Source organism: Ursus maritimus (genome assembly GCF_017311325.1).
Source record: "Ursus maritimus isolate PB19 chromosome X unlocalized genomic scaffold, ASM1731132v1 scaffold_X1, whole genome shotgun sequence".
Classification (NCBI taxonomy): domain Eukaryota; kingdom Metazoa; phylum Chordata; class Mammalia; order Carnivora; family Ursidae; genus Ursus; species Ursus maritimus.
The window spans coordinates 117,779,116-117,798,871 of NW_024423319.1; the positions used below are offsets into that span (position 1 = coordinate 117,779,116).

At 43.2% G+C, this 19,756-nt stretch overlaps 1 protein-coding gene across 4 annotated transcripts in view; it reads left to right on the forward strand.

Annotated features, from left to right (window-relative positions):
- The window catches only part of MID1 (midline 1), a 581,834-nt gene that overhangs the window by 524,803 nt on the left and 37,275 nt on the right, over window positions 1-19,756 (forward strand). For all 4 annotated transcript variants that reach the window (XM_040634579.1, XM_040634592.1, XM_040634586.1 and 1 more), the window contains one exon: window positions 13,616-13,723. In XM_040634579.1, coding sequence (XP_040490513.1) covers window positions 13,616-13,723 — 108 coding nt within the window. The remainder of the gene's footprint in view (window positions 1-13,615; window positions 13,724-19,756) is intronic.

Sequence of the window (19,756 nt, forward strand, 5' to 3'; positions counted from 1 at the left end):
AAGACAAAATAAGCAGATAGCCATTTGAATCAAGTTTGGGGAAACATTTTTTTAAAAGATTTTTTATTTATTTATTTGACAGAGAGACAGCCAGCGAGAGAGGGAACACAGCAGGGGGAGTGGGAGAGGAAGAAGCAGGCTCCCAGCAGAGGAGCCTGACGTGGGGCTCGATCCCAGAACGCTGGGATCACGCCCTGAGCCGAAGGCAGACGCTTAACGACTGCGCTACCCAGGCGCCCCTGGGGAAACATTTTTGAACACTTTCACACATGGAGGTTGGCAGTCAGCACAAGTCTGAAGATGGCTTATGAGGTGGCATTTTCAATATCAGACTCTCTTGATCTCCAAACACACACACACACACACACACACACACACACACACACCCCGCCATACCTCAAAATCAGCAACTGACAGACATTTGAATTCTGTGGTCTTTCCTTTTCTCTTCCAGATCAGGTTAGATTCTCTTTTCCCTGTCCTTTTGGCAAAGCCTGGCTTGTACAGTGATGGTGCTCTTCAGTCTCCCTCCTACCACCCTCGTAACTTGCACTAGCACCACCACCACCGTTTCAGAAGAAAACCTTAGAAGAGCAAGTAAGCATGGATAGCTTCATTTCTTTTTCTTTTTCTTTTTCTTTTTTTTTTAAAGAGAGCGCGCAGGGCCTGGGGTGGAGGGGGGCGGTGGGCAGAGTAGAGGGAGAGAGAGAATCTTAAGCAAGCTTCATGCCCAACATGGAGCCCGATGTGGGGCTCGATCTCACAACCCTGAGATCATGACCTGAGCCAAAATCCAAGAGTCANGGGAACACAAGCAGGGGGAGTGGGAGAGGAAGAAGCAGGCTCATAGCGGAAGAGCCTGATGTGGGGCTCGATCCCACAACGCCGGGATCACACCCTGAGCCGAAGGCAGCCGCTTAACGACTGCACCCCCAGGCGCCCCAAGAGTCAGACTCTTAACTGACTGCGCCCCCCAGGCGCCCCAAGCGTGGATAGCTTCAAAGAGAGATGGTGCAGACCAACAAGGTCAAGGATACAAGGGGAGTCAATTAGAAGAAGGTCAAGAAAAGATCCCCTCCCCAAAGTTAAGTCTCCAGATTCACCTCTTTGCCTTAGCTGAGCTCTGTGTGAGAGGGGCCATAGTCAGCTCTCTGCAGTTGACCTCAATGTAGCTTTTTTGCGAGGGGCAGTAAGCTATACCTGGCTTTGGTGCTTCTCTGTCCGCTCCCAGATAACCAATTCCAGATACGTGCTCACCGCACCCTACGTATCGTTGAAATGTATGTTTTTACCTCCCCACAGACAGGCTCTGCTTTTCCCCTGCTCTGGTGCCTTTCTCATCTTCCTCACCCCTGGGGTCCCAACTCCCTTCTTGCTCATTCTGATCTTCAAAGACCAGTCCCACTTCCATATTCCAGAGCAGACCTTCGCCAGCTATTCACACATACCAATTGCCCCATTTCTGAAACCCTCTAGAATCACACCATCCGATTGAAATATAATGGGAGCCGTGTATGTAGTTTGAGATCTCCAAGTAACCACATTTTTTTCAAGTGGAGACAAAGAGATAAAATCAATTTGACCAGTACATTTTATTTTACCTGATATATTCAAAACATTATCATTTCAACATGTAACCAACACAAAAATGATTCATATATGTGTTTCATATTCACAGCACAGCTCAATTCAGACTAGTCACATCTCAAGTGCCCCCAAACTACAGGGGGTTAGTAGCTGCCATGTTGGACCACACAGCTCTAGAACTTCTCAGCCCATGGTTTAGCAGTCAATTGTGTGTGCAGTTGGCATGTTTGCTAGCTGTTCTCTAATGAAGTCACTGTCTTTGGAGGGCAGAGTTTGTGCCGGGTCCTAGTGTGGTGCTTTGCACACTGTGGGCACTCAGCAAGTCCATAGAGTGCTTCCGTGTTATCACCGTACACCGCTAACACCCTCCTTCCGGAGAGACAGGCGTGTCCTCATTCCCCCTCACGTACATTCCTCAGCCACTAAGGCCGTTGCAGACATCTCTGGATATGCCTATGCTTGAAGTGAAGAGGGAAGTAAACCTTGCAGCAGAAGTGGGGACTGCATGGAAAGTTTAGTTTGCTGGAAGAAGCATCATTAACACCGCATCGAGACCCGTGCGGTCCCTCATTTTATACACAGAGTTTGCAAGGGGAGTGTTGGCATGTTTAGTTCTGGTGCAAAATGTTTCTTCCTTTAGCTTGGCATCTGAAAATAATGCTGCCAAAGAGATGATATCCCAAAGGAAGGTGATTTCTTTCGTCATCTGTGACGTAGCCTCAATCCAAGCTTCTCGAAAGGATGGGTGCCTAGACTAATGATGGCAGCAGACGCCCGCGTAAAGAGAACACATGCAAGGCTAACCTGAGTCAGGCTCTGGCTACTTAAACAAAGGATTGCATTAATTTTTGCAGAATAAAGTATTTTTTCCTTCTGTTTTTCATGAAATGGCCTTAAAGAATTCCTCTTGTTTGTGGTCTCGAAAAAATTAGAACTATGCCCATGAGGCCCGCCTTTAAGGGTTCTAATAAACAATAAGAAGGCTTTGTTCTTGGTAGTAAAATTAAAGCAAGCAGTGTTTCCATTACCTGGCAGGATGCCGCCTCCCCAGCAACCCCTGATCCTGACAAATGTAAACAGAGCATTCTGTTTCCCAGTTAGGAGGTGAGAAGGCAACATCTGTCAGGTTTGTATATAGAGATATAGTTGACCTTTCTGATAATGGAGAGAGAGAGAGAGAGGCATCTTCTTCGTGTAATCCCTCAGTTAAGTATTTTAAGATTCGATTTTACTCTAGAAAACTGTGCCTATTGAGGCTTAAAACTGGAAAGCCATTGTTTCAGAAAGACATTCATTTCCCAATGAGTTGGAATGATGGAAAATCTAGGGGTCTCTAGATAAAAGAAATACATATTTTTTAGTCTGACTCACTAGATTGCATGCATTTTCTGTTCCAGGCAACTTTGCCTGCCGTTGCTCAGATGTAGACCCATTTATGGTCAGTTGTGAATGAACCTTTGTGGGTAGATTGTGGCCCGAAGTAAAAAACGACCAAGGTCAGGATAGAAAGCACTGTCAGATGCAAACTCTGTTGAGCCCCGCAGTTAGTCAGAAGTCGTCGAGGCTATAGCATAAGCTGGACGGGTGTGACACGGGTGCCCCCTAACATCCTCTAGAGCTCTTCTTAAAAAATGTCCCGATTGTAGTCCCTTCTACCGTAGGTGCTTCGGTCTGTAATGGTCAGTGCCACACCCTTGAGCACTCACCAGTCCTATGTCCCCTGGCCTGAGAGCTTCCTTCCCTTTGGAAGCTGCTAAGACTCTGCCTGGGGTCTCCTCCACCCAGGGTACCCACCTGTTAATTCCAGAGGAGAACTGCCCAACCACCCCCAATAGCCTTCGGCCGGCCACGGATGGGCGATATTAGGTACATACTGCACTTCCTTCCCATCAACTGGACTGTTCTGCGCAGTTTCCCAAAGTCACCCAACGGGATTAATCTCCAGCTGCCCACCGTGCTCTAGGTAAGGCATGCTCTCCTGGCTTTATAGCTTTCCCCGTCTCACCTCCCCACCCCCTACTGGTGTTCCCTGGCAATGACTTGTACTCCCACCCCAGTCTCCTGCCCTGCTTCCTGGAGAGAGAACCGCAGGCCTCCTCTAAATTGGAATGATAGTGCCCGTCCCTGTTTCCCTTGTGCCCCCAGTTCACATGTTCAATACCCCTAAACTCTCCTCTCTTTCACATTCTTTGAATAAATGTGAATATTAAACACCAGGCATCAAAGATTTTTATAAATCAGTCTACCAGCTTCTGCTGGCTTCCTAGAGTGATGACAACCAGGTAAGGCATCATAGATGTTAACTTGTGGATGCATCAGGAAGACAGACCGAAGCTTAACATTTTCCAGTTGCGTTTGGAAGCGCAAGGCTTACTGGTGATACAAGGGAGGATATTTCACTCACTGTAAGGCCCACTGAAGAGCAGGGACCCGATCCTCCTTCTCCGTAGCTTTGCAAGAGAGCGGATGACATCTATCCCTGAGTACCTCAAGCCCGAATAGGAGTTCAACCTTGTATTTTTCCAGGCCACCGCTATTCAGGAATCACGGCACAACAACTAAAAAGGATGCCACTTAATGAGAAATGACACGTAAGATGAGTAATGTAAGGTCATGGGGTAGAAGCTTCCTCTTTCCATTAGAAATGACTTCCCTTCCCTGAGATGGATCACCTCTGTCCTCCCCAGCGCTCAATTTTCCATCCCCTTCTGCAGATTATTTTTTAGCTTCTGACCACAGTGTGATTTTTGCCAAATACATTCGTTGAAAATTACTTAAAAGAAAGTAGCACTTTTCAGAAACTTTATGAAAAAGACTTGATAGACACAAGCGCCCGTGACAGGTTAATAGATTTTTTTTTTCATTCTGCATGCCCAGCCCAAACGGAAGGGTGTGGAATATTTGTTTTATAAAGTGTGTAATTAACAAGAGAAAGGAAGGGAGGAGTTTATTGTTTTTGAATGAATTATGAGCAACACCTTCCATTCTGCTGCTTCTTTTGGAACTGCTTCGAGCAGAGTTACCATTTAACACAAAAAGAAAAGTCTGTAGTGGGAATGCCAAGAACGTGAGGTTGGAGTCAGTCGAGTGTGCTCTGAGGAAGACTGCACGGGAAGAGCAGCGCTGTTCTAACTGCCACAGACGCCGGCAGGACGTCAGGGGGGGAGTAAAAAGCACACTGCTAGCACAGTTTCATTTTCAAATTGACAGCCTGTGAATCAGTAATCGCAACTCTTCATGCCCCGACAGGAGAAAACTGATATTTATCAAGCACCTGCTACGTGCCTGAGAGTTTACAGATATTTTCATTCGAAGTATGCAAGTGAGGAGACATTCTCACACAGATTCGACACATTTTCCATACCCGCAGCTCTGATTATGATGTCTGTGATCTTTTCCTCTGTGCGAGAGGTTGGCAGACTATGACCCTTGGGCCAAATCTGACTCGTCACCTGTTTTCCTAAATAAAGTTTTATTGGAACACAGCCACACCCGTTTAATTCCGTCTTGTCAGTGGCCGCTCTCCTACTACAACAGCGGTGTTGGGTAGCCACGACAGAGACCGACAGAGACCGTGTGGTCTGCAAAGCCATAACATTTACTTTCTAGGCCTTTGCAGCAAAGTCTCCCAACTCCTGCTGTACGTCTTGGAAGACTCTCCTCTGTCCCCACCCTCCCCCACCCCTTTGCATCAGGAAGGAGCCTTTAGAGAATGCATTTGGGATCTGAAAATAACTCCAAAAATTCTGGAGTTAGTGTTCACGTTATAGCTTCCAAAGCCGTTGTTTTGGTGAAAGATATAGATGGAAACAAATTTCGATTCATGCTATTAAGTCCAGCGGGTAGTCAGCACAGGCTGACCGGTCCTAGAACTTGTAGTATTGGTCCTATGTAGACATTCCAGATGAAAAGAGTTTCTTATCAATAGTAATGGTTATCATTTATTGAGTAGTTACTATGTGCCAAACATTTCTCAGTGGTTTTTCATGTACTGAATCATTTAGCTCTCACCACAAGCTACGCCCGGGTTTCTCTGCCTTGGCACTAGTGACATTGGGGGCTGGATCATTCTCTGTTGTGGCGGGGGCTGTTCTGAGCATTGCTGGATGTTTGCTGGGTAGCATCTCTGGCCTCCACCCACTAGATACAGGGCGTGACCCCCGCCCCCCCTTGTGACAACCTAGAATTTCTCCACGCATTGCCAGTGCTCCCTGGGAGAGCACCTGATCTACCAGGTAAGAGGAACTCGAGAAATGGAGAGTTTCAGCAAATGCCCAAGAACATACTACTAGGAGGTAAGGACGACCTGGCATTCAGCCCCAGGAAGATTTCCTCAGGACCTCGAGTTCTGAACTGCCACCTCCTCTAGCCCTTGTTCACTCTAAATCATTTCACCTTGTCTGACGATTTTGCTTTATTGAAAAATTCACAACAACGTCAACAATGTCTTCAATGGACGTGTTGTGTGTGCTCCTCCTGGGGGGGAAATGCCTTTGTGTGAAGCTTCAGAGTCTCAGGCATTAGCAGTGGTACTCTCACTGGACAGTTTTATCGTCTCATCACAGTTGTGTTTCACTTATAAGAAGACTTTTATTGCCAGCTTACCACAGCAGGCTGCCATTTTTAATGGCATCACACTTCCTTATCCAACATTCAGCCTTCATAATCTTAGAAACCTCAAGAAAAGAGGACTTATTGTGAGGTTCCTGGGAGCTATTTTTCGATCCCATAGCAAAAACAGAGCAGAATCCGTGTGGAGAGTTCATCAGCGCGCAGAATTGGCCTCCTCTGGGCCAAAGCATTTTCCCTCACGTCACTCCGCGGTGAAGGCTGGATTCTGTGTAGCTTCAATCCACACCGTCACTACTTTACCTTCTCACCAAAAGCACTTTATGAAGGGATTCTGTTTTTTATTTTTCTGAAAAGCCTGTCTCTTTGGCTTTCAAAAGTTTCAGTCAAAAGTGTTCAACTTTAAGTGAATGTATAAAATATTAAAAAATATGGTCCTGTACTCCAGTTTCTCCCCCAAAGACAGGGACCCTGGGAACTTGGCCACTCCTCTCTCTCATCTACTTGAGCTAGGTCCACAAATATTTGACTCCGGTGTGAGAGAGTTTTAGGGTGAAGATTACATATAAACATATTAGATGAATTACAGTAATACAGTCTGCTCTTACTCAATTCTTTTTGGCTCAGTTTTATATACAAACTCAAGTGCTAGAGTTGCTTTCATTGTTCCTTCTGGCAGCTCTGTCTAACTTCTGCCCCAGGGTCTGGAATGTTCATCACAGCTGCCTTTGGCAATAAAACCCAGAGCACCCTCAGATCCTCATATTTCTCTTCGCACCTGGTCAGCAGTCCAAGGCGGGGCACGGAGCCCACCTGCATACAGGCTTTCCCTGTACCCTCATCTTCCTGGCCAAATTATCAGCTTATCTGCAGCTCCGTTGTGTTTCCGTTGCTCCGGCCCCGGGCAGATTGGAATGAACTCCTCCAATGTTTTTCTTTTGGAGTGAGATGGGATTGTTATAGATGTTATAGCCTATAACAGTATGAAATAATGGTGTTACTAAGACATAATAATAACACTAACGCCTTTAAATTTGGATGCAGACTCAGAATCACATATTCTTAGTAACAGAGAAAAACGCTGTTGAGTTTAACCAATAACACATCAACATAACATAAAACAAAGAAGAGTTTTAACCTTTCTCAGGGTCACCTTAATCTGAATCACGGTACAGCTTTGCTTTTGCCATGAGGACCAATTCTAGGCAAATTTGTAAAGTAGACATTTGTCTTTTAAACCCCCAATCTCATCAGCAGTGATTTTAAGGATAGCAAGATTTAGAATCTTCGACCAAAGGGGTCGCAGTTTGATAGAACAATTTCAAGAGTGCGCTAATGGTGGGCCCGTGTGGTAGGGGCAGTCTCCTGGGCTGCGCAGGCCGGGGGGCGGGGAGCACCATTCTCATGGAATTCAATGTGAATGGTGGCCTCTGGGATTGGGTAACACCAGCATCCCTCCTTCCTCCACACCCTGAAATAAAATTTCCTTTTTCCGACACATCAGCCTTATCCTCTCTGAAACTTACTCCGCTGTTTGCATCTGTGTATGAATAGAAGGTAATCTCTCAAGTCAGCATATCCTTCTCATGAGAGGAATTAAAAGGTTCTGTTCTCAAAATCTAGAGATGGCTAGCGCATTTCAACGAAGCATCTTAAAATGAGAAAATGAGGATTTCTAAAATGCATATTAGTCCAATGGCACCCGTGAGAAGTGGCCAGGTAACTTTTCCCCGTTGACGTCGCCTTCTAAGAGTTTCATAGAATATTTCTAAAGATGTTAAGGCCACATGTGTCTGAAATCTAATGATGTTTATACTTCGCACTAAACATCTCATTTTGCAGTTGAATACAAGTCAAATTAAAAGAGCAAGTTTTTAGAGATACTTAGAAACTGTTTACAGACTGCTAAAGAACATTTTGCAGACACGTAGTCCAATTTTTAGTGTGTATGTAATTAAATCCTTTGAATATTTATACATATATGACAAGAACAAAATAAGAAATTGTCCGCTTCCCCCCGCCCCTCCTGTGAAATGCCGTGACACTATTATACCATAAAACTTAACACGGGGAACTTTTTACTGGGCGTTGCTAACCAAGTGCTCTAGAGAAAACAGCTAACCCGTTTATGTTATCATTAACAACGCCGGGGAATGAGGACGTGTGACCGCACTTCTAGCAAAGGCAGATAGACCGTGAGCCCAGCGGTGACTCCCACGGGACCGCCCCGACTGTTGGTATCTGACGTCAGCGCTGAATGAGATCTCAGCGCTAGGAGGACAAGACAGGAGTGTTGGCCTTCTACGCTCACTTCATTGTTTGACTTTCTCATTTCTCTTTCATTAGGCTGTAAAGGATGAGATGGTCATAGTCTGTCAATGAGAAGAAGCGAAACTACTGTAGGACTAGGGCAGAGTGGGGCCCCAGCTCTACAAGCCAGGCTGTTCTTCTGTGTCCTATGTAACTTCCCTTCTCATTCTACCTTTCCTGCTCCCCAAATACTTGGGACCATTATGGACACACTAGATAATAGGTAAATACATCGATTCTCGTCATTTGCGGTAGTTACGTTCTATAAAGTTGCCGGCAACACTGAATTGGCCAAAATGGAACCATTGCTCTTCGGGGAAATAGCCACACATACACACACATACACCCTTCACCCAGATTATATAATCTTAAATCTCGAAAGCCAGTCCTCCTGGTAGATTCTATTGTCTTTGTTTTATGAAAGAGGAAAGGAGGTTCCAGAGTGCTAAGTGACTTGCCTGAGGCTGACGCACTCACAGGAGCCAGAATTGGGACTCGAAACCCGTCCAGCTGGCCCGAGAGCCAGAGCTTCTTGGACCACACTGCACTGTCCCTATTGTCTCCATCCTTGGATTATAGAAGAGCTGAAGCAAGAAGGCTGAGCGTGTCCTGCTTCAGACCTCAGCTAGTAGGGTGACTCATGTGTTTTTTGTGCTCTGGGCATGTCTGAAACAAACACAAAAAGGCCACAAGTATTGATTTGGGGTTACAAATTAATTTTTAAGTTGGAGTGAGTATGCACATCGCGAATATGGAATCTGTAAATAATGAAGCTAGACTGTAGAATTTGTGTGGGGGTCCCCATTAAAAGCGGAGTTGGGAGTGCCAGCAAATACCTTGTCCATGTCTTTTAGCTGGTTCCTATTCATTCCTCCAGAGACTTGTCAGAGAATTCTTGTCTGTCCCATGAAATGGACCCAACGCTCAGCCATGTTCAGTCACATTACCCTGTTTAATTTCCTCTAGGCACTTGTCATGATCCAAAATTTTTGTTTCTTGACTTGTTCAGCCTGTTCCCCTATGCTTATATGTAAACTCTGTGATAGTGGGAACTTTGTCTGTCTTGGACGCCCTGCCTGCCCAGCACTTGGAATGCTGTCTGAGACACACTGGGAACCCAGTTGCTATTATTCGAATGAATAAATGAATAGATCGATGAATGAATCAATAGTTGTATGTAGGTCTTTCACAGTGACGGCTGCAAGCAGTTCCTAAGAGTAGACCTGAGCGCGTATGACATTGGCTGTGTCACTTACAGTCAGATAAGGCATCAGGGCCTAAAAAATAGGATCATTCACCTGAAAGAAGAAAGAAATTCTGCCAGAATTGAGATTGGGTCTAGCTTGAGAAGAATTACTTTAGAGTATTTTGCAAAGAGATGAAGTCAGTACCAAGGACTAGAAACAATGATGGGGGGGGGGGATGATGCGTTTCAGGATGAGAAGGAAGTTTTAACTCCAGATGTAGAGAGGTTGCGTGCCGAGCACATGGGTGAGGCCAGAACACAGATGAGGTCAAGTAACTGAGTTTCTTGTCATGAGGGGCCGAGGTGACATTTACATGTGAGTATAATTGAGATGAGAAAAAAAGCTAGCAGTGAGAAGCCTGCAATGGGAAGAGACCTAATTTTAAGCTCTATTTTGTCCTGCAACGTCAAGAGTACTGAAGGATAAGTGCCCTTTTTCCAGTGCGGTCCAGAGGTGGGATCCAGTAGTCGCCTACCACTGGCCATCATTCCTAATTATGCCCACCCCACTGTTGCCTTTAGGTTAGGGACGAAGAAGGTGGAAGTAGAGGTCTATGAAAGAAGGTTTGGGGGCTGTTTCTTTCATCCTTATATTGGCTCTACTCAAAGCACTTCCATTAGCCTTAGTGATTCTGAATCAAAAGATCTGAATCTGAAGTTGAAAGCTGAAATCATGACCAGGAGCTGCCCGCTTCCAGAGCAAACCTGGGAACTAGAAACACCTGAACACACTGCAAGCAGCCGATAAGCCCTTCACTCATTTGGTTGAATAGCCCATAGAAGAAGTGAAGTCCAGTCAAACCATTAGCTTCTTTTAAGTGACATATAAAACAGCAAAACTGTGGAAAACTTCTTTGTAGTGGAAGAATTTTAGAAATACAGGATAGCATTCAACTTATTTTATTGTACCTTTTGGAATTTAAGAATGCTAGAGTTACCAAAAATTTGGAAGCTTCATCAAAGTGTAAGAAGAGATTCAACTTTCCTGATTTCAAAGGAAAGTCAATTCTGTGTTTTTTGAAAGATCTAAGGAAAATACTTGGCCGAAAATGAACAGATCATGTTTCCAAATTTCTGGGAATTTATATTTTGGGACCATGGTGGTTGTGGTATCAGCTTTCTCAAAACATATTTGGCTCAACAAAGTAGATTTCGGTCTACTTTTTTTGTAAAACAAATCTATCCATCATAAATCTCAAATGGTCAGGATTGGGATTAAATGGAACCCCATGTTATGATGGCAACTGGGACACTCTTCCTACCATAGAGTAACCCAAATCCCAGTGATCCTCGGAGTGAAATGGATCCCAAACTAAATCGTAGTCTATTAACAAAACTACTTCTCAATACAGACAATACCACCTCAGATTTGTCTATGACGTCATAGTGTTACTAATTCCTCATATACTATTTCACGTATTTACCCACAATAACCCACATGGCTGAGACAGCAGATATTATTCACCTCATTTTACAAAATAGGAGAACTTAGAAATGGATATTTTCCCAACCTCATCCTCCTGCAAGTGAGTAGAGCTGGTACTCCACACCACATTTCCTGGCACCTACTCTAGAACTCCTGGTGGGGTTGGGTCAGGTTTACTCAAAGCCAGAATATCATTCAGCACAGAATATGTTAGCAACAACATTGAAACCTGAGGACTTCGTGATACGTTCAATTGATTTTCGATGCAAGTGCTAAGACACTTCAATGAAGGAAAGAGTTGTGTCTTCCATAAATGGTGCTTAGGCAACCGGCTATCCATAAGTAAAAAGACACAGCTGGACCCTACTTTGCACCACACGCACAAAACTTAACTCAAAATGGCTCAAAGACCCAAAGGTAAGAGATAAAACTTCTAGAGGAACGCAGACGTGTGAATCTCCATGACCTTGGATTAGGTTGCTTAGCTATGACACCAAAAGCACAAACAACAATAGAAAAATAGGTAAATTGGACTCTATCAAAATTAAAAACTTTCGTGCTAATAAGGGCATCATCAAGAGGTGCCTGGCTGGCTCAGTTGGAAGAGCATGCAACTCTCGATCTTGGGGTTGTGAGTTCGAGCCCCATGTGGGGTGTAGAGATTACTTAAATAAATAAAAACTTAAAAAAAAAAAAAAAAACAACGGCGTCACCAAGAAAATGAAAAGACTTGGGAGAGTTGCCTTATTTCATACAACAGCCAAAGATCCCTGCCCTCATGGATCTTACGTCCTATTAGATTTACCTTGATTGTATGCTCAAGTACAATTTCGCTCTTAGGGCTCATTCTAGAAGATACTTTTCAAGTGTCAGGTGCCACTTTCCAGAAGTTTCACTTTCTCCATCGTAATGTGCCCCTGGTTTCTATATGATTCCATCCTTCTCACAGCTCGGTTGTGGTCAGTTATTAAACTTAGTTCCCTTTGAACTCAAAGGGAAAGACAAGAAATTTCTTGTGAGTAGTGGCCTTTCAAGTAAATATGTCCACAGATAGCTAAGTTTATTTGGGAATCCTCAAGGGGAACTAGAAATGACAACATGAAAGTAAAGGTAAGAGAAATTGAGCCCGGTGATGAACTTCCTTGAAATATTAGCCTGAGTTCCACATTCTGTACTTGCCCATCAATGCATCTTATAAATTTTTTTGTTCATTAAACACTTAGCAAACACGTCTGTGTGCTAACCTGACATAGGACCTGATCTTGCGGTTTGCTGCAGATGGCCAGTGACCATCATCTTCTCAATAAGATGTCTTGAGTAGTCTCTCTGCTGTGTCTTATCAAGATCAGGAATAAAACTCAAGGAATCTTGGCCGCTGGAAACAGGACATGATTTCTCTGAGCAGCCATCAGTGGATTTTTATCCTGAACTTCTGACCCTACTTCCAGTCTATGTCATTCAGAGAGAATGGAATTACTGCAGTTAAATGAAGTATCTCAAATCAAAAGGGCTTAATGACTGGGCCATGTCTCCTCCCTGAGATATGCTAGAGTAATCAATGATGCTATTGTCATTCTCTGTAACACTGCAACTTCTGTGCTGTGTTAAAATCATAAAACTCATGCATGCTCTCTCCATTTCCCACAGCTGTGATTTTTGGGTCTCTGTTTGCGAATAAGCATTTGGGAATTGTCATGAGGTGGAGGAAATAACATGTGCAGAGTATTTCCCAAGCCCAGTTGCCAAGAATGAGCTAATTGTCACCCTCCCTTGCATATAATGAGTCTTAAAAACTTCAAATACAAGCCATTCTAGAATCATCTACCTTTCCTGGAGAATGGCATGTGTTCATTTTAGAACCTCGGTCTTTCGGAAGTATACCAGAAGTAAAATTTTAAATTATGTCCTAAGATTAATAAAATGGTCAACCATTCTTTTTCTTTTTTGATGTTTTCATAGTGATGAAATACAAAGTCAATGTCTGTATTTAAAAGAAAAGTTAAGTAAATGTGATAAAATCTTGCTACCTTGCTTTTGGAAAATTTGTTCAATGGACATCGATAGTAATCTTGTCTCCATAAAGGAATAATATTATTTTTTTAACTTACTTTTTTTTAATAGGCCAAAATTACACTTTCTTTCAAGATATAAAAGCAGGAGTCACAAATATATTTCAAGTGTCAATTTCCAACTAATTGGTAATAGCTACATATATGTTGGGAAGATTCTTCCTTAAGGAAGGGCAAGTTATGGCTTAGTAGAAAAGACTGCTGCCAATGATAATAGTGTTCTCCAAGGGTGCAAGATAGGGAGCGGACATGTAAGTCCTATATTTTCCATCTCTGTATAACTGGAAGAAGAGTTAACATTTAAAATATCTTTTTTAGTGATTACCAGAAACATAGTAGTCGACATTAAAGAGCATGTAACTGAAAACAAAGGCCATATAAACGCTTACTCTTCTATCTATCCTGTAGGTCAATGCATCACGTCAAGAAGCCAAATTGATGGAGGAGTGTGATCTTCTCATTGAGATCATTCAGCAGAGACGACAGATTATTGGAACCAAGATCAAAGAAGGGAAGGTATGATTTCTAGGGTAGACGATTTCATATTCCCTACCTGGAGAAAACATCATATTCCCATGCCCTTCAATAGCTTAGGAAATATCGAATACCCCCCCCCCTTTTCTGTATTTTCCGTAATCTCCTCTTGTCTTTGAGACGGAGCTCAAAGGCCCCTGGTTGGCCATTTTCTTCTCCACCCCTTTCTTTGTATTATCACCATCTCCTATGCACATCTGTAATAAAAGGATTACATTACATTACCTCTCCTCCATTACTGAACTCCAGGGGGCAGCATGGAGCTCTGGTCTATTATAGCCATTGTTTTCATCTTTCTTCTCTATGAGAAGGTGGGTTCCACAGAGCAGGAGTTCATTTCATATTTATCGCTATATCCTGGCAATTAGCACAGTATTAAATAAATGTTTCAGCGAGTCAGACTTTATATAGAAATTGCAAAGTATTTTCCCATGCCCTCGAGCGAATTCAGACAGGTATAATGTCATGGTGGCAAAACTACTATAGTTTCACTATATCATATATCCCTTTGGGGATATATTAATAGTAATTCTTTTCTAATGTTTGTATCTTTAAAATTCCTATGGTTATTATTGAACTACTTGGGATCCATTTTATTTTACTCATTTCTTTGCCACCCTCAAAAGGTAATTTTGTAAATATTTTAAAAATAGAAACATTCATTCAAGATCCAATAAATTCATGAAGTTCTTTATTACTACTCATAACCGTGCTTTAATGAAATATGTATAATTAAATTAGCAACCATTAAGTGGTACACAGAGGTTCCAATAGCTAATATATGTGCTCTTCTCTGTTTTCTACCACATTTAAAAGGTACTTTCAATACTGCATAATATTTTAGATTACTTTGTCTGTGTAAGTTGAAAAATATCTATGCATGTAAATTGTGATGGTGATCAGAAAAGTAAAGTCAAATCCAATAGCCCTGGAAGCTGTTACAGTGAACTAACAAGTTAGTATGAAGTCACTCGCTGGCCAAGAACGGGCTCAAATGTGTCGAGAAGTGACTTTTCCCCACCACCAAATTGTACGATTTCGAAGAGCACTGAGTGTCAGCCTGGAATCCTCACGGCACGTTTTTCCTCTCCCGTTATCATGCACCACGTGCGTACATCTCTTAATACCTGACATCTTCCAGGTCCTCAGATACACGATTGCCCGAAATACAGCTACAATTCATTCATATGCGTGTAGGAGGGGATTTGTTGCCTTTCCATGGTGAAGGCACCCGCTCTCGACACTCATATCGTTCGTTTCGTATCACTGCTGTAACAAGGTACCGCAGACTGGGTGGCTCAAAACAACACGGATTTAGTTCCTGACCTTCCGGAGGTCGGGAGTCCAAAGTCAGTCTCACTGGGCTTAAAGTCAAGGTTTCGGCAGTGCTGTTTCTTTCCGGAGGCTCTAGGGCAGAATCCACTTGTTGCCTTTTCTGGCTTTTAGAGGCCACCGGCGTTCCTTGGCTCCTGGTTTCTTTATCACATCACTCTGACCTTTGCTACCCTCATCATATCTCTTTCTCTGACACAGTTCTCTCTGGCTCTCTCCTCTAAGGACCCTTCTAACTACACCGGGATCACCCAGATCATCCGGGATAATACCCCCCTCTCTCAAGAGCCTTACCTTCATCACCTCTGCAACATCCCTTCTTATCATGTAAAGCGCCATAGTTTAAAAACTCCTGGGATTAGGATGGGAGCATCTTTGGGGGCCCGTATTCAGCTTGGCCAGCATGCCTTTCCCATGCTTAACTTCCCAGCATGAGGGTCTCTCTCATGAGCTCGATCAAAGTAGTGAAGGGGTGTCTGCAGTTCTGGCCGTGGTGATGCGTGGGGGGCGTGCTTTGGTGCACCCGCTCCACCCCGAACGTGTGTCAGTGACAAGAGAACACAGTGAAATAGGAAAGCAGACCCAGCGGGACCCAAAACAAGGTAAAGGTCTCCATGGGCCGGAAATGGTACAAACCTGCAAAGCTGCGATTGTGGCGAAAACACAGGAGTGGGACTTGGTCTGGAAAAGACCAAAGCAGCAACGCCTTCAACTCCAACGGATAAAGAGTTCTCAAAGCCTGGGGATAAAGGGGCTAGAAGTGGTCCAGATGGTATGGGCAACTAAAATCGGACTCGTTGGTTAATGCCACGGGCCATATAAGGCTTCTCAGTTCATTAAAAGGCACTGAAAAAGATTATTGCCAACCTCTGCCTCGGGTCATAGTGTTCAGCGATTTCGGGCCCGGGAGTCTGGAACGAGTCTGTTGTTGGGTTGGAGCCTGGCTCTGCACTATTACCGATGCCTGCGCAAAAGAGAAGCCTCAGAAATTCAGAGGATCCCTGAATGAGGACCCCCCAAGGGTGAGGGAGGTGAGGAAAACTGATGGTAATACCAGTATCCAGAGGGAATGGGAGGGGGCTAAGTCAGGAGGGTGAGGGAGCAAAAGGTTATGAATGAATTCTTCCCTTTACATCTGAAACTCAAGCTGCAGTGCTGAAGCATATAAAGAAATCTTGCATTTCTGAAACTATAGCTCGCAAAATCAACACAGACATCATCTTACCCCAGGTGAAATTCATTGTATGGGAAAATATTAAAAAGATGTTTAAAGCGATAATGAAGGGATAACTTCTGTTTTAAAAGAGCAAAAACTTGTGAAGCCACAAAAGGATATAAAATCAGAAAGAAAGAAATGTGAAAATAACACAATAGCAGTTTGGGAGATAAAATGTAGACACTGAAACTACAAAGGCAGCTCAGCGTCGGGGGGAGTTTGGAAACTGAGTTTCAGCCTTCACGTAGGAGACACTATTCTGCACGTAAGAATATGAAATTCAAGCCATATTTCACGCCATAGACAAAAATTAAATCTAAACGGATATTCCTAATCTGAAAGACAAAAGGATAAAACTTCTAGAAGAAAACATGGGAGGAAATCTTGGTGAACCTTGAGTTGGGCAAAGATTGTTCATATACAATATTGAAAACATCAAAGAAATACTATAAATTAAACAGGTAATGATATTTCATCAAAAGTAAGAACTTTTCTCTAAAAGGCACTGTTAAGAGAATGTAAAGACAAGCCACAGGTTGGAGACAAGTATTTATAAAGTATTTATCTAAATAGAAAAGTATTTGTATGCAGGTGTATAACAAATTCTCAAAACTCATTAGCAAGGAAACAAACAACACCTTTACCAGAATGGGTAAAAGATTCGAATAGGCACTTTACCAAGGAAGGCATATGGATGGCAAATAAGCACATGGAAAGATGTTCACAATCATTAGTTGTTAAGAAAAGTCAGTAAGGCAAATTAGAACCTCAAGGAGATACCCTACTTACCTAGTTAAGATGAAAAAGATGGACCATACCAAGTGTTGTCGAGAACATGGAGGGACTGGAAGGCTCACACGCTGTTTATAAGAATAAAACTGCATTTTGAAAAACTGACAGTTTCTTAAGTAGTTAAACATACACTTACCATATGATCCAGCCATTCTAAGCGTTTGCCAAGAGAAATGAAAGCATATGTCCCTATAGGACACGTACATGGATTTTCATGGGAATGGCAAAAGTAATAGCCCCAGACTGGAAATGACTCAAATGTCCATCAGCAGATAAACAGATAAACAATTTGGGGCACATCCATACTATTCACCAACAAAAAGAACGAGCTACTGATACATGGAACAACGTGGATGAATCTCAGTAAATTATGGTGAGTGAAAGAAGCCAGACGGAAAATAGTACATACTGCATGACTACGTTCATATGGAAGTTTAGAAACAGCACTTTCTAATAATCTGCGGTGACAGAAGACAAATCAGTGGTTGCTTAGGGATGAGTGACAGGGAGTGGGGAAGGGGGGACTGGGATGAGTTACCAAGGGCAGGAGAAAAATGGAGGCATGGTCTATGTGCTCATTATCTTATGGGTTTACATGTATTTGAACACTTGCCAGATTTGCACTTTAAATATATACAGTTTGTTGTATGTTAATTATATTGCAGTAAAGCTGTTTGTAAGACAGTTCTATATTTATATAATGGAACAGTCTTCAAAAGTTAAAATTAATGAACCAGGGTGATATGTATTCGTAGGGACAAATCACAAATTTATATAAACAAGCTTTACAATGCTTTGCCTGGAGTGAGACTTGTTATATAAAACTCGATAAACTACCAAAAACTCCCATATGATGTTTAGGCATGCATACGTACATAGGAGTGATCCGCCCTGAGTTCAAAAAGGTGTTTTCCTCTGGAGAAGGACTTGAATGAAGTTAGGGAGGGACACACAGGGCTTCCATGCTATCAATAATATATTTTTTTAAGATTTTATTTATTTATTCGACAGAGATAGAGACAGCCAGGGAGAGAGGGAACACAAGCAGGGGGAGTGGGAGAGGAAGAAGCAGGCTCATAGCGGAGGAGCCTGATGTGGGGCTCGATCCCAGAACGCCGGGATCACGCCCTGAGCCGAAGGCAGACGCTTAACCGCTGTGCCACCCAGGCGCCCCTGCTATCAATATTTTACTTCCTTTTGAGAAATCTTTTACGCTAATATGATGAAAATATTGAGATTTGGTAAAGCTGGGACTGTGCACAGGGAAGTTGATCACATGACTTTAAAAATCGTCTGTGTGTTTGAAATTTATCATTTTTTAAAAAGTGCACACTTGTTTGGGAACATTAGCTCAGAAGGCAGACTTAAAAAGCAAACGTTACTTGGTTTGAAAGATGAGGCCCGGTTTGGCTTTCTCGTGAGTTACTGGTTTGGCACATCACCAGAGACTAGTGGATCCCAAAGCTCGGAATCCACGGTGACTGAGTCCCTGGCCAGGGCACGTGGTGTCAGAGATTCATTTTGAAGAAGAGAAGAGCGTGAGTACCAACACGCTGGGAAGCTGAGGCGCTGGGCAGGGAGGGCAAGTACGGACTTGGTGCCCGGTGTGGGGAGCTGGAGGAGGACCTGGCAGAACCGTGGGGATCACGGCGGTGAATTTCATCCACCTTATGACTTCGGCCGCCACACGTCTCTGGTGTGGATCACGAGGCCGTTAGACCTGGTGGCAGCAGACTCACCGCAGATCCTCCAGCTGGGGGCTTGCCATGTAGGCAGGGTTGGGACCCATTGGTCCATACTGGTGTTGCTTGCTCGCGGACCGTTGTGCTGGCTTTGAAAGAAATAGCTCGGCAGCCTTTCTCCTTGGAGGGACTGGAGAGTCTCAAGCCATGAGACTCCCTGGGAAAGAATTGTCTTATCTCTTCAATAGTAGGAGATAAATTTCATGTCAACGCACGAAAAGCTGGCAGCAAACTCCAGATTGAGTAAATGATGTGTTTTATGTTCAGACGCAGATCGATGGTAGAAGGCTGTAGCCACAGAGAAAAAGGGTCCCTTCTCTTCACTGCTTTTATGCACTCTAAATCTCCAAAATTTAAGATAATTAACTGGACTACGCGTTCAGGCTTTTCTAGAGCCTTGTAGAAAAACGCCACATCAGGCCTCATTGGCAATGCAGAGACTTGTGATGACAGGATCAGTTGTTAGGACATAACAATTTGGGAGTGGGAATCCTACAATAGCTGTAAAAGCACATATATTAAAAGCATTTAAAATGCATTTAAAGAAAAATGAAGGGCTACTTTTTAAAGTACGTGTGAGGTAAAATAAGCAACAAATAAATTGGTATATATAGGCCTATGTCCACACTGAAAGGAGATTCAACCAGCAGGCTATTTCCATGATGAGTATGGAGTGAATTCCTGAAATTACAATGTGCAATCAACACTTCCCAAAGGAAAAAAAGAACAGGGCCGACTTGGAAAAATGTCTCCCGCAGCAATAACACATACATATAAAGAATCTTCTTATGTGCCAGTATCCTGTGTTTCTTTTCAAAAATCAAATTTTATTCGTCTTGTCAGATTTTTAAAATAGTATATAAAAAAGTGTTTTCTTTTTTTTTTCAAAGATTTTATTTATTTATTTGACAGAGATAGAGACAGCCAGCGAGA